The following is a 21,132-nucleotide window of genomic DNA, read 5'->3' as shown; positions in this document are numbered from 1 at the left end:
GTTTTCCTGGCTGATTCAGGCAACTCATTCTCTTTGTTCTCCGTCTATCTCTCTCTCTTTCTCTCTCTCTCTTTCTCTCTCTCTCTCTTTCTCTCTCTCTCTTGCTTTCTCTCTCTCTCTCCCTCTCTCTTACTTTCAGTGAGTGCCTGTTTTCTCTCCTCTCAGTTGCTATGAGCAGAAGCGTAAATCACTTGAGCATGTTCACATGACCACTTGAAAACTTTGATAAACATGTACTCAGGGGCGGACTGGACAAGTGGAACAATGCCCAATGAGCTGTCACCTTTGCGTCAGTGGGTCCACCAGTGAGTGATAGGTTGGCGATCTCAATCACACACTTTCCGTTATATTATGTAATAAACCTAGCCGAGCTTTTGTGAGCTTCTGACCTTTTTACATAATTAAAACAAATTAACCCGTAAAAGTCCTTAGTTTCAAGGAGCGTGCAAATCTGAACTCAGTTTGCTATATAGCTGGACACTGTGCTATTAATCAGTTACATTTTGTTCAATGTTATGGAGTATCTTATCTTATCATATCTTGTAAATTACTGACGTTCCTTCAAAAAAGACAATCATTACTTCCTACTCGTCAATGCGTTGATCGAGTCGTGCATGTTTATTTGACACTTAAACTCTGGTTTATTCAGACCTTTTATGTCATGGCAATAGTGAAAAAGGAGCACTTGTACGAATTTGTCCTAATATATGGAATAAGAACTGTGCCCACGACTAGTATCATACAATATAAATACATGTTTTTGAGTTTATGGAACGGATAGTTTATGACAGTAAGTCCGCTCCTGGATGCACTTTTAATTAGTACGCAGAATAGAAACAAGAAAAAAGTTGTAGTTTTTTTTTTCACGACATTGTCAAGTGTTTGTTTGCTATATTTCCATTCAAACATTAAGAAATATTGACATCAACACTTGTGATACTAATGCCGCTATTTGCGTCGGATCAACTCCATGGATACGGGGAATTAAGTGTCCTAGTGCTTAGGTAAAACATCTAGTTACTATTATTGCTTTTTTATAGTGAACCACCGTCACCAGCATGAATCAAGCAAAATATTTAAAAAATGCTTAAAAAAAAACAAAGCTTATATAATGTGTATCAATTAGTTTGGATCAGCCAAGTAGGCTAATTAAATTTGTTATAGATCTAGACTAACAATAATAAATTTGTGCGATTAGAAACATTTTTTCACCAACTCTTTTTTATTAGCGCAACTTTATGCGTTTATATTTTTCAATACACTATGATCTGTCTGGACCAGTTGGGTTGCAAAGGGGGAGAAAGAACGGGGTATATAAGTGATCGCTTTTTAAATGTATTTTTTTTTTTAATAAAAAAGGAGAACAACCTGAATTCGAACTTGTGGGGAAAAGCCTTTTCAAGCCATCGCGGTAACCACTCTGCTAGTGAAGAGTCTATGAACAACGAAGATTGTATATTTATCTATTGTTACTATTTCATGTTTGTGTTCACTAGGCCTAAGATGGCAACCTAATATAAAGGGGACTAATTCAGCTTATACCACTTCAGTCAAGTACTATTTCTTTCCCTTGTTTGAGATACCAACAGAGTAATTTTTTTTACTAATAGTTAAATAGCGAAAATTTTATTGATTCTTGATTCTATAAGAAACCAAGAATTCTATAAGAAACCAAGAATTCTATAAGAAACCAAAAAACCAAGAAATATTACTGTATTCTAGTACTTTTAGAGGCGGTAGGAAGCCAAGAGATTCAAATATATTTAGGTACTTTTAGAAGTGAAAAGAAACAAAGAAATTTCATTCCATTAGTATTTTTAGAAAAAAAAAATTATAATGTATTCTGTTACTTTAAAAAACTGCTAAAATCAATTTAATAAAGTGATTATATCTCGGTACTTTTAGAAGCTGTAAAAATCAATAAATTGGAATGTATTCTGGTACTTTTAAAAGCTGCTAAAATCAATTTAATATATTTCAGTACCTTTAGAATCTGTAAAAGACAATACTGTGGAATTTTTGTGTGTGTAGTACTTTTAGAAGCTATAAATTATAAACAGAACAATAGGCTACATTGGAATGTATTCTGGTACTCTTAGAAGCTGTTAAAAACAAAACATTGAAATGTATTCTGCTACTTCTAGAAGCTGCTTGAACAATACCTTACAATTATGCTCTGCTACTTTTAGAAGATGTTAAAAACAATACATTGAAATGTATTCTGCTACTTTTAGAAGCTTTTACGAGACCATAAAATAAAACAAATTTTTCAAGTTTTATATCGGCAAAATAATCTTAAAAGTCCACGCATTTAAATAGTGAGATACAATTTAAAAAAAAAAAGCTAGTTAATTGAGACGTCACTACTTGGCCACCCTTCGAATGTCATTCACACCCCTTCCGGCGCCAAGCTCCGTCATTTCATTTTTATCAGCTTTGTATTTTTGTATGTTCTTATAAAACATTATAAGATAAGATTAACTTAGACCCGCGGAGAAGGGGAAAGCGATGGCAGAGAGGGACAGACACAGAGACAGACAGAGAACTAGGACTTGAGAAAACGATTCAGTACAATGGAAATAGAGGAAATGAAATGGAGAAAGAAAGAGAAAGTGATTCGAAGAAAGAGAAATAGAGAGAGAGAAAAAAAACGAGATTTTTGTTTTTGAAGCCATGCCCAAGCCTGACAGTTAAGATTTCAGTAATTGTCTTTCAACAAAAAAATGTCTCAATAGACTCTTAAAAATTTCGGCTACGATAAAATTATATTTAAATCTGAGTGTGCATCCGATACATACACACAAACATTAATTTAAAAATCAAGGGCAAGGCCGGCATTAGGCATAGGCAAACTTGGCAGCCGCCTAGGGCAGGGGTTCTCAACCTGTGGGTCGCGACCCCTTTGGGGGTCGATTGACGATTTGCCAGGGGTCGCCAAAGACCATCAAAAAAGTCTGTTCTTCTATTGCTGTATGTGTGTGAGGGGTGGGGGTCGCGGCAGAGTGGGGGGGGGGATTGTAAAAAGGGGTCGCCGAGCTTAAAAGGTTGAGAACCGCTGGCCTAGGGCCTCTGATTGGTGGGGGTGTCGGCGGCGGTATCGCATAGGACTAACATTTTTTTTAGAGAAAAAACAGCGTAACTTTGATCAAATCTCAAACATCGCAAAACTCTATTGCTCTATGTCTGCTAGACTAGCTCTAAGTTTAACCACGACTCTAGGTTTATTTACTTGTTAGACTACCAAATACCAATGCTAGAAGACGTTTTGGTTTAACATTGATTGACCTTGAACTATAAAACAAAGATCTAGTTCCCGGACATTGAGTTTTTGATAAACTCATTATTTGAAAAACAGGGAGAGAAGCAAGGCTCAAGATCAAGGAGACATCTAGAAAGTTCAGCAAGTACTCTAGTTCAAATGAACAAAGGCCCAGTAACTACACGCAGGTAACCTCAACGCAGGCCAGTCCACGCAGGTAGGTGACGCATTTGGTGACCTGCGCATCTAAATTTTTTAAAAGTTAAGATTAAAATTTTATCTAGTTCTCACACCTCATGCCCCCTCACTTTTTAAGATTTCTTTCTATCTATCTATCAATCTATCCATCTATCTATCTATCTATCTATCTATCTATCTATCTATCTATCTATCTATCTATCTATCTAGTCTGTCTGTCTGTCTGTCCGTCCGTCCGTCCGTCCATCTATCTATCTATCTATCTATCTATCTATCTATCTATCTATCTATCTATCTATCTATCTATCTATCTATCTATCTATCTATCTATCTATCTATCTATCTATCTATCTATCTATCTATGTCTGTCTTTATGTCTATCTATCTATCTATCTATCTATCTATCTATCTATCTATCTATCTATCTATCTATCTATCTATCTATCTATCTATCTATCCGTCCGTCTGTCTGCCTGTCTGTCTTTTTTTACCTGTGCATCGTATTTTTCCCTCAAAAACGTTTGACTTGATTTGGAAGGACCCGCTTCATAATGCACCTCCCTACTCACACACACTCTCCTATTTTGTGCCCGTTAATTCTAGTAGCACGTTTACTTTCATTTCATTGTAATAGATGAGAAGATGTTGTTTTGTTGTTTTGTTTTTAGTTGGACTTATCGAAACAAAAGTTTCCTTTTACATCAAATTTTATTTGTTAAGATTCTTAGAATATTGTTATGTTTGTCGAAGACAGAAAGACAGATAGATAGATAGATAGATAGATAGATAGATAGATAGATAGATAGATAGATAGATAGATAGATAGATAGATAGATAGATAGATAGATAGATAGATAGATTAGATAGACAGCGGGGTCAATGTAGTGTTTAAACTCAAAGCGTGAGATAATTAGACTTATTTTTTTAAAAATGTAATCCTGGTATTTAGTTCTAATAACCTAGTTTAAATCAAATACCATTTTATCTGTACTCTGTAGTGTATCACTCTCCGATTGATCGATCTTTTGAACCAAAGTCACCAGTTTACTTGACCCTTGGTGATAAATAATCTATTGTAAGACTTGCTCTTTGATTATCTCATTACTTAAATGAATTCTTTTGTCTTGTTTTTATATCTCATACTTGGTTACGTGAAGATAAAAGAGAAAAAAAAACATCTGCACTAGCGACATCATAGAACAGGTTATAGCATGCTTATCCCTCTTGACTTAGACCGATAATTGGAGGAGTGTTGTTGTTTTTTTTTTAAATTCTTCCCTTGACCGTTGGTTTTTTGATGGGGGCATGATGCTCAGACGTCTTAACTTAGAAATGTTAGAAATACCAGGTTGTATTTTTTTGTGTGCATGTTTGTAGGAATGTAGGCCTATTCGAATTTTAGCATGTATTTAGGTCTAAATTATACTTGTAAATTATACTTATATCTTTCAAGGGAAGTTGATAACCGTCTGGCCAGGGCCAGTAGCGCTTTTGGACGCCTTCAAGCGAGAGTTTGGCGGAACAGATCGCTCCGCCTGACTACAAAAATCAGTGTCTACCAGGCGGTGGTTCTCTCAATCCTTTTGTATGGCTCTGAGACATGGAACTATACAGGAAACATCTAAGACTTCTTGAGCGCTTCCACCAAAGATGCTTGCGCTCCAAAATGGACATACGGTGGCAAGACCGCACTACAAACAGCGATATCCTTCTATTGGTCCGACAGTTTCGCTGGGTAGGGCACGTATCCCGTATGGGAGACGAACGTATGCCAAAGGCAGTCTTTTTTTGGTAAGCTAAAAGGTGGTCGACGTAACAGAGGCGCCCCACGGAAACGCTTCAAAGACCAGCTTAGGCGTCAACTTACCTTGGCTGACATAGAAGAGAGCACTTGGTTGCATGCGGCCTCAGAACGAGACAGCTGGAGGTCACTCACGAAGGACGCGGGATACACATTTGAGACCTAAAGAAAATCTGCTGCCGAGGACAAACGCAGACGGCGAAAAGAAAATCTAAATCAACCATCTGCGGACAATGGTTATGCTTGCCCTGGATGTGGCAAAATATGTAGGTCACAGCTGGGACTGCGCATCCAAGGGAAATACTGCATTCCTCACTGATCTTCGGACTCGAAGACTAGCCTTAGATACTTATAATTTCTACCGTGTATATGTTTGTTACTAGCAAAGAGCTATAGGCATGTGTTAGGAGACGGAAGTGGACTGGCTGTACAAAAGTACCTTTTTAAGAAAAATAATATTCGCCTTGTCCCCATTGACAGGACCGGCCTTAGGTCCTAGGCGAAGTAACTTTGGCGGCCCCCAAATGAAAATTTATAATAAACAAGAACAATAAAATCACGCATTTTATTAAAAACGTATTTATATCTATATCGAAATCAATCAATATGATTTCGACAAGTACTGTATTGCTAATTGATGATGTTTTGTTTAACATGTTTCGGATGTTAGCCTCAGAGTTGAAGATAATCTACTTCCTTGTTCAAACCTCCCGCTGTACGAAGGAGGACGACAATCGAACGACAGTCCAGCGCGAATATCGCACAACCAGGCAGCCATCCTGAAGATGGATGAAGGTGACCATAAGCCTAAATCTTTCTAATCATAGCCGATATGGTGACTCTCCTTTGTTTCGCTTGAGCCTGCATCTCCTTTTCATGCACCACGCTCGAAATAACGTCTCGACCTTTTTAAACAAAACGTCTTCTAGCATTGGTAGTTTAACAAGTCAATCTAAACTTTCGTTAATAAACCCAGAGTCATAGAAAAAAACTCAGAGCTAGTCCAGCAGACAAAGAGCAATAGAGCTTTGTTATGTTTGAGATGTGATCAAAGTTATGCTGTTTTTTTCTCTTTAAAAAAGGCTAGTCCTATGCGACCCCATCACACACACCAATCGGAGGCCGTAGGCGGCTGCCTAGTTTGCCTAAGCCCGGCCCTGCTCTTGATTTCTAAACTAATGTTTGTCTGTATGTATCGGATGCACCTTCATATTGAAAAATAATTACATCGTAGCTCAAACCTCCCGCAATACGACAGGCATGGCTCGAATAATAGTCCTTAGAGCATACCACAACGACCAGGCAAACATGTTTGTCATCAACTAGCCAATGCATGAAATCCACATTTACGAAAGGATTTGAGACATGCAACCATTTATACATTGTCTCCTTTACATCTTTGGGAAGACCAAACTCTATAAAGTGGGGTTATCATCCGCTAACAGATGCCTACGCCGGATATTAGGAATTAGGTGGCCAGAAAAGATAACTACTATCGATTTGTGGGAGAGAACTAGACAAAAGCCCGTAGCCCAAGACATCACAAAACGAAAATGGAGCTGGATAGGACACACCCTGCGAAAACCAGCTACCAATGTTGCAAGGCAGGCACTTGACTGGAACCCACAAGGAAAGAGGAAAGTGGGCAGACCCAAGCAAACCTGGAAGAGGTCAGTCATCAGTGAAGCTGAGGGTACTGGAATGACATGGGAGCAGATGAAGAAAGCTGCTCAGAACCGAGTTCGGTGGAGAGGTGTGGTTGCGGCCCTATGCTCCCCTGGGAGTGCACAGGATTAAGTCAGTAAGTTATCATCCGCTAGCTCTCTAACCAGCTATTTTCAGACCAGTTTTCGGGTTTTGTAAAAAGGTTTATTGCCCTTTTTTTATTTTAGTTTTAGCTGTCGTGATTATAGTTGTAATGTTATCGCAGCGGCCTGAGCCCACATCATGTTTGTTAACAGCGCTCTGTAAATTAAATTATTATTATCATGTTCCTTCAGAAATGAAGATTATTACATCCAAGCCCAAACTGCACTCAGGTCAGGACGGGGAGTGGTGGCGGCGGAAAGGGTGCGAACCCAGGTCCATCGAGATGACAATCCAGAGCTCATACCACTCGACCAGGTAGACATCTATTTAACTCAGTTGGTCAGAGTTCAATTCTCAGACAGACAAGTTCAAAGTGAAAGTTTAACCAGAAATGGAGAAAAGGAGATATTTGGAATAGAAATATGATGGAGCATAGGCCAGAGCAGATTACCTGCAAAGAGCTCTTTAGATAGTATAGTTAATATTTGTTTTAATTGGCTAAAAAATTCAATTTAGATCTACATTTCAAAGTTGCTGTGGTAGCATTGTGGGAAGCAACTATTCGCTTACTAATAACGTATGTTTGTATGGTCTGATGCATTAGTTGTCTTCTGGTATTCTAATGGTACTGCTGGCCTGCTAATTGTATCTAATTGAATCCAAGAAATCCAGCTGACCAGATGAGGACTTAAGCAAAAGATCTTTATGGAAACCAAAAGATTCCCGTTTCAAATATATATTCACCTGACAACTTTTAATATCTTTAGTACCCCCGATATCAAAGCTGCTTTTATTTTTTAAACGCATTTTTACGCCCTTGTGGCGTTCTGAATGACTTCACCTTACGACCCGTAGTCGATGTTGCCCACCCCCTCCCGACCTCTCCCCCCCCCCACCCAGTGTTTTGTCCTCAACTGAGATACAGTTCAAGTCACGTGACCTTTCCGCGACAAAAGCATTGGATGGACTATCTCCTCAGGTAGATTATATATATATATATAAAGATAGCCTCATGAGAATTAAAATACAGTTGCGACTTTTCATATGTCCATCTGTTATAAAAGTTACTGGCTTAGTCATTAAGGATTAGAGTCTAGACGAAAATCTTTGTGACGATTCCGTCATGTTATTGTTTCTAGCATTTTTCGCTTTTGGTAAGTGAATTTGAAATAGTAACAACGTAATCCAGTATTTTTTTTAATCAGTGTTTTTTTCTTTATTCGCAGAAACTATTATCAATATGTTTTTTAAACCGTATAATTGAAAAAAAAAACGTTTGAAGATCGAACTCATGACATTTGAGATATTAGTGCAACTTAGCCATCCAGCTACATTTCTATTTGCAAAATTTCAAATTAAGCTATTGCCAAGTAAACTGCTTTTGAATTATCGTCTTCCCACCCCCCCCCCCTTTTTTTTTTTTAGATCTCAAAAGATTAGAAACAATTGTTTACTTCAGCTGTCCTCTAACCACCTTCCACCCACTTTACACCTTCTGGAGTATGAAGAATGTGTGATAATTAAACAGAAAATTGATTGAAATTAAATTTCATGGAATAAACGCAATATAGATGACTTTTTTTGTTTTTTGCTTGTTAGTTGTTTGTTCGATAGTATTTAAAAAAAAACGCAATTTATTATATAATTAGGCTAATTATTTGAAAAATTTCTCGGAAAAAAATATTCCACTTGAACAGAGAGTGACCATGCATCTATGTTGTTGTCAGATTTAGCGGACAAGGGGACTGAGGCGGTTACCCCACTTGCCACCTCCTATAGCCGCCGCTGTTTTGACGAATGGTTTATGGAGAGAGAGGGAAAAGGGGGGAACATGTAATGGGACCACTCAGTAATGTAATGGGACCACTCAGTAATGTAATGGGACCACTCATTAATGTAATGGGACCACTCATTAATGTAATGGGACCACTCATTAATGTAACGGCACCACTCCTTAATGTAACGGGACCACTCATTAATGTAATGGGACCACTCACTAATAAAATAAACAAACATTTCAGTTTTTGCTTTTGTTTTCTTTGTTTGCTTTTCAAATGGACTATTGTCAATATAAGGGAAGAGAGAGAGAGAGTGTGGGGGATGATGTTACCTTTCAACAATTTTGTTTCTCCCCAGCCGATGTTGTTGTATCTCAGGTGCACGACATCAACACTGACCCACTGACTCAAGAAGAGTTGAATGCGAAAATTGCAAAGCTAGAATGCATTGTGAATACACTGGGGAACCAAATGATGCAGGATCAACTTTTCGTCGAAGAAAGGTAATCGGATATTTTGTCCTTCACTAGGTCTACAAGGTGCATAAAATAATGGCAATGTCTTCGATCTTGAAGATGAAGGATGACTGCAGTGTTTCACATCTGATGCAGACAAAGCCGTTGTCCGCCAGGGGTCTATTTAAGCTTTGCGTCTTCTGCGCTTGTCTTCTGCTAAGGGCTTTTCTTTAGGTCTAAAATGTATGTCCCGCGTCCTTCTTTGAGAGCTATCCAACTGTCTCTTTCAGTGACCATCTGATGCCAGCTACTTTCCTCTTTGCCAGTGAGAGCAAAATGGCGGCTGAGTTCATCTTTATAGCCGTTACAAAGTGGTCAAAGTGTCAGCATTTTAATTGTATTGGTTTATTTCGTGTCAAGTATGTACGTCTCCTAAATGTGACAAAAAAAAGATAAAGCCAGATACCTATTCTAATTTGATTACTAAAGCTTTAAGTTTATTGCAAAGGGAGGGAACCAGACCATTAGACATACATCACAATGAAATTACGCCCCTGATTCAATCTATCCCACATACACCAAGATTCTCTTGTAGACGATTCAGGTTAATACATCGTAGTATCTAGTTAACTTAAAAAATCATTGCCTGCTCGCAATTCCATTTGACAGGGTGAGGTCTGACGGGATGTCTGGTGTCAAGAAGGTCAGGCTGTACCACGAGGGCACGAGTCCTTACTTTGCAGATACTCACATCGCCCAGTCGGCCATCGCTATTCACGACCATGCCAACTACGACCGAACTTTAGGGATCGGTAAGTTGTAGGATTAGTGTTGTTGTTGTTGTTGTTGTTGTTGGTGTTGTTGTTGTTGTTGTTGTTGTTGTTGTTGTTGTTGTTTTTTAAAAGGTTTTACGTGTTACCAGTGTGCCTACAGATGTGAAGTTAATTACATCCTAGACCTAAAACATCCCGCAGAACGACGACGGGATAGCAGCGGGCAGGATTCGAACCCGAAAACATTGAGACCACGGAACGACAATCCAGAGCGCATATCCCACGACCAGGTCATCCTCTCGGTCACAGCCCATTTTAATCCGTTGTTATTACAAAAGTGTAAATTAACTTTTCTTATTCCATATGCCAGATTTATATAGGTACTCGTTCTCTCATGGTGTCCCAAAGCATTGTGCGTATTGCCCATAGACTATATATGGTATTGACTGAACGCGACAGTAAAACCAAAGTACAACCAATGACATAGAGTTGAAGTCTCTAATTAACATGTGCAAAATTGGCGTGGGATTTTTTTTTAAAGGAAATTCTATGAATTATAAAAGAAGATAAGAATTAAGAATTTCAATTATTCTACTACTCTAACTGCTACCACCATCACTCCAATAACTATTTTTGAGATTTTCATACATGGTGAAAAAAACTATAAAAAGTTAGCTTTTTTTTTCCTTTGGTGTATCCGGTGCATGAAATAAATTAAAATAAGCTATGTAATTTTTGTCCACTTTTTAGCACCGATACGAAGGAAGCTTTGGACTTTCACTCTAGGACTTTAATAACGTATTAAAAAACAAAAGTGGACAACTAACTAGAGGCGATAAAGGAGATTTGATAGGAATATCCACTGCCACACATTCAGAGAAGATATTGTTAAAAATACTGGCTCAATCCATCATTATATAGTTGGCAACTGTGTCGTCCTTGACATTGTATAGTTTGTCGTGAAAACTCCATATGAACTGTTCGGCTTTTTTTTGTTTCATTCTTTTGAATTTTTTTCAACTTTCATTTGTTTTAGTCTCTTTTTTTTTTAAATGTATTTTCAGGGGAATTTATTGGCGTCTTAAATGGAGTGGAGTTTCGAACTCGCCACAATGACTACAAGCTTAAACAGCCTTCCACAGTGACCAAAAACTACCATGAGACAGAGGACATTTTCCTACCCAATGTCCCACCAGAAGTATTACACCAGCATACTATCCAGGTAAAACTAGCATCATTTCTGTTCATTTTTCTGTAGAAAAAAAAAAATAGGCCTACAACTTGGGTTGGAAAAAAAGAATGTTTTGGAGAAAGTGCGTGCATAATAGAGAGAACTTGAAGTATTCGACAGCCTCCGCTGGTTGGGGAAACTATTCTTTATATTAGGAAGCAAATGCATTTGCATTATTATTAATGGAACACAAGCATAATATAAAAAAAATACTTTTAAAAAAGTTTATCTAAAGGGAAGCGCCGCAAAATCAATGTCATATCTCTAAATACTACAAGATATATTTCCCTTTTTCCATTTTTTTTATTGAGTCACCGACTAAGAATAATATTGCGAAATTTCAAATTGATCCGAGAATAAGATGTTCATAAAAAACGTATCTCCCAGACAGACAGGAGTGAGTTAATTAAAGGCTTGTAAACATGTTACAGGCTTTTAAACATCTTAATGGTATGGCGAATGTCTGAATTGTGTATCTCCAGGGTAAAATGTATTCATTGTGTACTTAATAACCCGTGTTAATTTTTGTTTTAATTTAGCTTTTATTTTTTTAAGAAATCATCTTTTTCTGCACTTTTTCATTCACTAGAAAAAACAACTAAATATACAACATAAAAAAAATCAGCTAAACAGGTGCCAGTAACTCTTTGTTTCTCTTCATATCCGCAGGACCAGATCACTGAAATGCGTGAGTGGTACCGAGCTTTTAAAGAACAAAACATTACCCACAGAGATTATCGCCCTTACTTCAAGCCGATCATCTGTGCTCTGGAAGGAGCCTGGACCCTGTCCAAAGATCTCGAGGAATCATTCCCCAGTGACAGACATCATTTAGATGCCAAAACCTGGGCTGACATGGCGGAAAAGGTTAGCGTTACCTCTGCATTATATATATTTTAAAATATATAATCTTTGTAGTGAACGACAGACGCATACGAGACTTATAGTGGATAACCCTACCGGAAATACACCACCCATTGACTCTTCAAAAACGTTGCAATTTAAAAGGCACGACTAATTTGAATAAAGGTTTTCTTCCATTTTTTTTTCAGATTAGTTACACGTCATACACCGGAAGTAAGCACAACTTGGAAAACTTTGCGTTCTTGCCCTCAAAACTGTACTCCATGGAAGGTGGCGTGCCGGAGTATGCCCAGTGGAACTACCGAGTCATCTGTCATCCACTCAGGTTGGTTGACATGACAGATACAAAATTTTTTAAATCCCATTTAGTGCAGCTTTTGCTACCCTTGTAATCGCAGTGCCCCCTTACAAGGCAAATAGAAACATCTTCTGCATAATAATACTAAGGCTTGTCTTCGAGTCCGAAGATTAGTGAGGAGTGCAGTATTTCCCGTGGCTGTGCAGCCCCAGCTGTGACTTTTTTTTTGTAATAGCTTTTAAGGAGAATACGTAGTTTTGACCCAACAATAATTTGGATGTCCGTAAAGTGCTATTTCTGATATCGGATATAAATAGAGGTATAAATGGGAGATAAACCAACTCTAAAATCTGGAATGACGAACAGTATACCACAAAAAGAAATATACAAAATGAATGGAAACAAACTTAGTTTTAATATTTCGAATGTTCCTTTAGGGCTCTCTTAACTCTGTGCTTATAATGACCAGTCGTTTAATTGTTTCAATAAGAACATAATGCACAACACAACAATGCTAAATCCCTTGTCAAGAGAAATAACTCTAACGCGTGACAACGTAATATATACAAATAATGTAAATTTTGTGAATAGTGAACATTCGGATATTACGTAACGCAAAAAAAAATCACCTTTTTTAATCACCCCTCCCCTTATATCCCCTCCCCCCCCCCCTTTAGCCGTTACGTAATATCCGATCGTTCCCTTACGACACATTTTAATTCTATTTAGTCGGTTATATTTTGTTTTATTTTTTTCTCAACATAGCTTCGACATTCCAACGTCTTTTTTCAAACTAGAGGATGATATTGGCCACAGATTGGCTACCGAAATGGATCTGAAGAGGGCCATGAACTCCAGGGCAGCTCGTTTTAAAATAAACGAATTTAATCAGGAAAGGTGAGTGATTCCAAAGTTCTGCTTATGATGAATCATTATTTTATTGCTTAAAATATTATTCCTTTCTGCTCAATGCAACTAAATGCAGCAATACTGTAAGTCTTTAATCTGTCCTAGAGAAATGGATCGAGCTATTTTAAATTCTATTAATAAAAAGCTCCAGAAATGTCCAAAGCATCTTATCTTATCTTATATAATAGCGAAGAGTGTATTTCTTGGATTCATTTCGTTAAAAAAAAATACACGAGAATATGGGTTCCAAACTGCACAACAAATTATATTTTTAATCAAATATCTAGGGTAGATGGTTTATCCTTTTTGAATAGTATTTTTTACGTAAGAAGTTATTTTAAGCTTAGAGTGTGAGATAGTTCAAATGTAATCAAAGTGTAATCTAAGCTAAATGTAATTTATGGATAAGCTAAGATCTGCAAATATCTATTGCAGGCTATCAAAAGATTATAAATATTGCATTTCAACCACAAAAAAAATCTACCTTCTGTCTGTTAGAATGTATATTATTAAAGAACATAAATCTATAGTAGGCTTTTATACGAGTCTATAGCATCTCAGCAGGCTTATATGGCTTTACAGAATATACTAAAGCCTTAAAGCAGGACTTTCAGGTTCCGCCATTTTGGCGAAGTAGTCGTTTTGGAGCAGGACATTTTGGCGCTGAATGTTTTAAACACATTTCTTACTATGTATATTACTGCCATAGACATAAATAAATATAGACTGGCCAATTAAAGAGTTTTATGAAACGAAAATTTGTGACTTGCAATTTTGTGTACTTTATTATACAGCATTTATGAGCAGTATAAAAGTTAAGTATTCATAACTATTTCAGCCACACACCTATATATATATATTGTAAATAAGGAGGCAGTGTAGTTTTGTTTAATCTCTAAGAATGAAGATCATGCAATTTTTTCATAATTCGGAAATCCGAATACAATAGATATACATGTTTTCAAGTTACATGAAGTTACTTCCTTCGGCCAGTCTATATTTATTTATGTCTATGATTACTGCATGTTTATATGAAAAAGTTGAAACTTGAAAAAGAAACAAATAAAAAAAAAAACATTTCATAATGTGACATAAAGTGACCTAGGATTACACCCCTTGTACAACTTGTTGGATACACATTGCGTCACGCAGTAGAAAAAAAAACTTTCTGTATTGTCTCTGTGACATGCTAGATCACGCCGTAAATAGCATAGACGAAAACAATCCCTTTCTCGTGGAAGTGTACGGAGGACCGTATATTAGGGCTTAGCGAAATAAGAACGCACTGCTTTTGGTAGGCAATTATTAGATTAAATAAAGGTCCATCTTTTTTTTAAAAAAAAGGGTGTGTGGGGTGGGGAGAGTTAGTAGGCTGAGGAAGACCAAATCAATTCTAAGTAAAAGTTTAATGTTTAAAAAAATCAGGGGCGGCTACTTGTAGGATAGAGGGAGGTTAGAGAGGTGTTAAAATGACTTGGATATCTGTAAGCAAAGATGCTTTTAAGCAAATATCTTATGATTGTGGAAGCTCACCACTAAAAAAAAATATATTGGTTTCAAGATATTTAAATAAAAAAAATACTTTAAAAGAAAGTTTATCTAATGGAAAGAACTGTACATTTACAACCACATTTCTCAATACTGTAAGATTTATTTTTTTCTATGTGAATCAAAATTAATTAATTACCTCAAATGAATCAATTAGTTGGTTAATTATTTTTTTTTTATTGACTTATGTTTTGTTAAGGACGATAAATATTTGTGCAAAGTTTCAACTTGATCCGAGAATGGGACGTGGGAGGTGTAACGTGTACAAAATTTGCACAAGACAGACAGACAGACAGAAGGAGTGAGTTGATGTAAGCTTTGTACAAACCTGCATGAGGAAAGGGGGGTAGTGGCAAGTCAATGTGTGTTGGGCTCTGTTAGTCTAGACTTGCTTTGCTGACATTGTAAAATTAAAAAAACAAAACAATACAAGGCTCAACTTTGCTATACCCAGAATGCTTTAGTTCGCTCAGGTTTCAATGAGGATGCCACTTAAGGCTAAACTCCGATCAATATTGAATCTGTCAATAGTTTGCATTGGTCCAACTGTCTAGATAAATTCACGTCTCATTCGAATGTACTTTTTACCCAGGCAAACTATTTACACACTGCTGGACCGCATCATGTACGAGCTCCCAGGTTTGGACAACTACCTGGCCAACATCACAGACATCACCTACGGCCTGACAGCCATGGACGTGAACCAAACAGGCAAGGCTCTCAACGCTGGCTTCTACCACAGATGGTACCAGTACAGTGAGGCAGGAGCAATGGGGGACTCGGTGAGTGGCCGACCCTCTCAACACCCCGTCTTACTATCCCTCCTCAAATGTACCCTACTAAATTACAATTTACAAAGTTCAAATATAGTAAGAGAATGACCTAAATTCAGTCGCAGTTCAAAGTTGAACTAAGAGGTGTGGGTTGAAGGGCAAAGGTCAATGACCGATGAAGAGCATTAACTATGTTTATATAAGGTGCTAGATTTAGCTAAAGTGCTAAATTTACTAGGTTATTTGTTTAAGGCTACAATGCTAGTAGTTTAAAAAACACTATTTAAAGACGATACTCTAGAATCTAATTGTGTCTGGTACATAGGCCTACATAGATGACGCGACAGTTTAGGGAAGTGACATTAATAAATTGACAAACGAATAAACAATACATTTATTATCGCAAAATTGTTTTTGGTTTATTTATTTATTTGTCTGTACTCAAGGTCAACCATCGAGGCTTCAACGACGAGACGCTGTGGGTTGCTATGACAACACAACCCAACATCATGCCCCTATCAATGAATTACTGCCCTCAGGAAACGTGTGTACGAGAGACCAAGAGGTATCGTTCAGATCGTTCTGGAAAATAAACACACCATTTTTTTTTAAATGTGCTTTAACATTTTTTCCCCCTAGTTTATAAAAGTTTATAAAACATAATCTTTAATTAATTTAAAGAAGTATTTGTTCATATTCTTTTTTTTTTTTTTTTAACAGAGTTACATTTGCCATCCCGTTAGAAATTATCTATGCAACGCCTCTGTTGATGTGGAACCCCTACGATGTAGCTTTCTATCCAGTAAGTCCATGAACAGTTCCAACCAAAAACTTGATCACTGATTTTTTTTTGTTCTCTTCTGTTGTTTAAAAAAAAAATAGAATTAAAAAAAAATCTAAATGTCGAATTTTAGTATCGCCTTTTTAAAAGATTATTGTCTAACTGTGTGAATGGTTTTGTTCACATCAAGCATTTCTCATCACATGACAGGAAGATCCCAAGACAGATCCTCGTGCTCAGGGCGTGACGGCTAATGGTCGTAACGGTGGACTCACCAGAGAGACTGCGTATAATGGTACGAACAGGGAGAACTACTACAGGTACATAGATACACATTTCTATAGATTTATTGACAGGTAAACAAGACTAACCACATAGACAAATTTCTAGGAAAGTTTTCGAGAACCGTGTCCAGGCAGGTTTTTGGGTGTTTCCTGTTTCTTCCCATAAAAGAATTTTCAAGCTGAAAAGAGAAATTGTAAGATTTTATGGTGAAGTGTTTTGTTTTATTTTGTTTTACGATATAACTAAACAAACCTGTGAACTATTTATTTATCATTTTAAACAAACGTGTTTCATAAAACACAGAAGCTAAAACGACATAAGTAATTCAGCATTACTGACTAATACTGAGTAGGTATATATACACACTGTCGCCAGACGCTATTATTATTATAGCTTTTATATAGCGCTGCTTTCATGCTTATAGCATGCTCAGAGCGCTTTTGGTCCAATCTAACTTGTGGACCAGTGGGGGGGGGGGGGGGGGGGGGTTCTAGGAGTTGGTTTTCCGTGCTGCCTTTAGGCGCTCATTATACACAACTCTGACCGAGTCGGGTGTCGAACCACGAGTCCCCTTCTAGGTAGCCAAGCCAACGTTCAAGCGCACTTGGCCTCTCGACCACGCTTCCCACGTTGTTTGTAATACTCTCGAATCCATCGCTTTTTTTAAAAATATCCTTGAATCCAAACTGTCTTAATCATTTTTCACGTTTCTTGCGCCTCAAACGTCAAGAGCTTTCAATTGATCGCACGTTTTTATTTGTATGCAGGACCCCAGCTTCTTTCTACACCAGCTTTGACGTAGAACAAGACAACGCAGACACTGCCAAGGGGTCAGTGGGAGTGTTGGACAAAAACGGAAATGTGCAGCAAATGGCTGCTTCAGGACCTCGCATCATCACACCGGAAATTGAAGGCGTGGGAACCATCCGGCTTAGATATCCCATCTTTCCCGTGCACACAGATGGTAGCACCATTGGAAGGGACTTAGCGGTAAGGGATCGCTATTTTGAATACGCTAAAGTCATTTCATTCAGGTGGCAAAAATATATATGTCATGGCTTAGCTTTTAGATCCACGTTAAACTCTGCAATTTTATTTTAAATGATTTATTATTATTGTAAATCATGAGTCAATTGTTATTATCTGGTACTACAAGGATTGAGATTATTTGAAGGGTAACAAAATTCAGTGTTGTCTCCCTTAACAGAGTCCTGTTTAGCCGGTCAGCGGCATTACCTCCCTCTGAAACGCAACAAAAACTTTAAAACAATTAGATCTATTTAGGACCTTGGTGATTTCAATTTATGAGGGCATTTAAAATTTAGTGTATTTCTAGAAAGGGCCGGTTCTACAGATTGCGGGGCCCTATACCAAACGGATTGCGCGGGGCCTAGTCTGCGGGTAGGGATTTACTAGGGATAAGGATAATAAGTGAAAATTAAGATTTTGTATTAGAAAATAAATTCGTCTTTGCATTTTATTAACACTTTACTAAGTACAAAATCATGATTAAATTAACTTTTAGATTTAGGCCTACTATCGATTAGCACAATATCGCTTTTTTTAGGAGGTCAAGATTTAGATCTGTATTTATATGTCAGTGACTGTTAAAGTAAATTAAGTATTCGAACTTCTTGTTTTGGTTCCAATTCGCCCTATTATTACATTTTTATTAAATGAAGGTTGACAATGCAGTTTTTTTTAAGCGTGAGTAGGATTGACGTTTTCCATATTGAACGACACCTCGAAAAGACAGTTTTGTCTGTTTTTAAGGAGATTTGCATCAGTTTTCAGAAGATTTTAATAATTTCAGGAGATTTTCATGACTTTTTCGTATATTTTGCAATTTCAGGAGAATGCCAGAAACCCTTTAATTAAAAGTTAAAATGGTTTAATTTAATTATTTACATCTAGAATTAGCGCGGGGCCTATAAGTGTGCGGGGCCCACTGCGTCCGCATAGGTTGCAGAGGCCTTAGACCAGCCCTGTTTCTAGCCTAGACCTAATTTGATTTAGGTCCTCCTCAGAGATCGGTAAAACTATCTTTGAATTTTGCCGTTTCTGGAGAAATTGAGGTTTTGCAGAGTTGGCGGGGGGGGGGGGGAAGGGGAGTGGGATTCGTTCAGTCTTGCCTAACCATCCTCCTTTCTCAACAGGGCCTGGATCCTGCCTTCTAGCTTAACAAAATGTATCCGTGATGACTTAAAACGCAATAGATTTATTCCAATTGCTTAGATATTTAACATGGTAAATTAATGTTAGAATAATCAGGGGCAGACTAGCTATAAGGGCGCTGGGGCTAGTGTCCGGCGGGCCGGCACCTAATGGGCTAAATGGTCCGCCTGAATGGCAGTCAATCTTGTATTACATTTTAAAGATTTTATAAAATTATCTTATAAAAGTGATCCACGAAGCGTCATTGCAGGCTCCACTCTTACCTTTTAACATATTTTAAGTAATAGCTAAAGCTGCCTGATCATACTGGATCCGCTTGCCGTGCTTCTACTAGGCTTCAGTACACACTAAGCAATGAACAGATGACATATATGCCTGTTTCCATATGGGCATAGAATTTCCGTTTGTGTGAATATATTCGAATGAGCCTATACAAGGGGCCAACAACGTCTCCAATACATTAGCATATTAATACAACATTTTAATGATTTTAAGGACAGTTGTGATTGAATGCTCATAATATGTTACACAATATGTGGGCCGGAAGGTATTGTAATACCAGGGCCGGTTTTGACACCCATTCCGCCCCCCTGATTATAAACACTACAGGTACGATCATCATGTAGTAATTTTCTGTAGGGAAATTCTGAAAACCTATTAAAAAGATAAATTAGAATACTACTTCAATAGACAAAGAGGCAAAAGTTGAGATACACAAAGTGTCAATGATTTCAACGTCTTCACATTTAGGCGTTGAAAGAGATTGTCGTCCGAATGAACAAATACCAGCATCTGTTGGAACAAGGTCAGTCCGTTACACAGCCTGTCGATGCGGATGTTGGGTTCACCTTAGGAGAAACATACCAGTAAGTAGAAGTATGCTGGGACTTTTCATACATGGCGGGAAAAAAAACAACTATAAATAGATGTTTGGTGTATCTGGTGTACAAAAGAAAGGAAGGGTAGATAAGCTGTGTTATTTTTAAAGGGTATGTGATACTTTTTTTGTGTGCATTTTTTAGCCTTGCAGAATCAAACTTTCTAAGCACTCCTGTCTGTACCACAAATAAATTTCAATTTGGAGGGTTAGGGTTACGATACTGTCAATCATTGAGATTTTGTTACAATTCTAGATCAGTTCTTTTTTATTTAGTAGCACTGAAATTATATCACTTTGAGAGGACATAAAGTTGAGTAGCACAGAAATTATATAACTTTGAGAGTTGAAACATAGTGTATTTAAAGTACGTTAAAATGTTCACAGTAAATCAATCATTATTAGAGATTCTCATCTATGGTGGAAAACAATAAATAGCTTTCTTTTTTTTTTTTTTTTTTTTTTTTTTTTTTTTTTTTTTTTTTGAGAATCCTATGTACAGAATTAAGGAAGTTTTGATAAGCTCTGTTTTTTTTTTAAAGTTATATGACAATTTATTTTATTTAATTTGTTTTCAGAAACCCCCCTGGGCTTCACGCTCACGAGTTCACAGTCTCCGCCGCTGATCACGCTTTGCTGCTGTCCGGTAAGAACATCACGGTGGTGACGTCATTGGCTCTTGGGCACACCCACGAGCTGAAGATCGACTACGACTCGAGCCGAGGGTTCTACTTCTACTTGACCTGTGACGGCATGGACAACTGCTGGGACGGACACCCTCACAGACTCATCAAAGAATTTTAGACTCCACAAAATGTAACCTACCATTTCACTATTAATCTATGCATTTAAAAATAAATTGATCTGTGTACCTCATAACATTGTTTCATGAGATAAATGTCAATAGAAATGTTTTCACTGAAACACACAATTGAATTTATATAATGTATTTATGTTTACCTCGTGTATGACCTATATAACATTCTAGGCTATAATAATCATTTATTTTAAACCAAATTGACGCTATCAAAGATAAGATTTTTAAATATAGTGTTTTGAACAGTTCTATCACAATGACAGGAACTGGTTTTATTTGAAATAATGTCTTGGTTCTTTGTAAAAAGATGGTGAAATTTGTCACTGTACAGATTTGTCTTTAAAACAGTGAAATGTTATTCATTAGTGGACTCAATGTCTTACTTACAGTAATCATGTTTAATGCTGTATCATCGCAGTGTAAATGTTTGTGAATAGAGTTTGAGTGACATGTTTGTAATCACTAAAATAAAAGTGTAAAACTATTCAAAAGTTTTTGTTT

General features: G+C 37.2%; 1 protein-coding gene across 1 annotated transcript; it reads left to right on the top strand.

The window, feature by feature from the left end:
• The first annotated feature begins 8,069 nt into the window (after positions 1-8,069).
• On the top strand, positions 8,070-21,122 carry LOC106052785 (uncharacterized). Its single transcript, XM_013208237.2, has 14 exons — positions 8,070-8,221; positions 9,204-9,348; positions 9,970-10,112; positions 11,138-11,295; positions 11,974-12,171; positions 12,357-12,493; positions 13,232-13,363; positions 15,516-15,705; positions 16,143-16,261; positions 16,417-16,498; positions 16,688-16,797; positions 17,530-17,752; positions 19,688-19,803; positions 20,393-21,122. Exons 1-14 carry the CDS (start codon positions 8,191-8,193, stop codon positions 20,616-20,618), a joined length of 2,010 nt encoding a protein of 669 aa, XP_013063691.2. The 5' UTR covers positions 8,070-8,190; the 3' UTR covers positions 20,619-21,122.
• Positions 21,123-21,132: the final 10 nt, after the last annotated feature.

This window comes from Biomphalaria glabrata, chromosome 2 (genome assembly GCF_947242115.1).
Source record: "Biomphalaria glabrata chromosome 2, xgBioGlab47.1, whole genome shotgun sequence".
In the NCBI taxonomy this organism is placed as follows: domain Eukaryota; kingdom Metazoa; phylum Mollusca; class Gastropoda; family Planorbidae; genus Biomphalaria; species Biomphalaria glabrata.
This window is presented reverse-complemented; position numbering and strand designations above follow the sequence as displayed.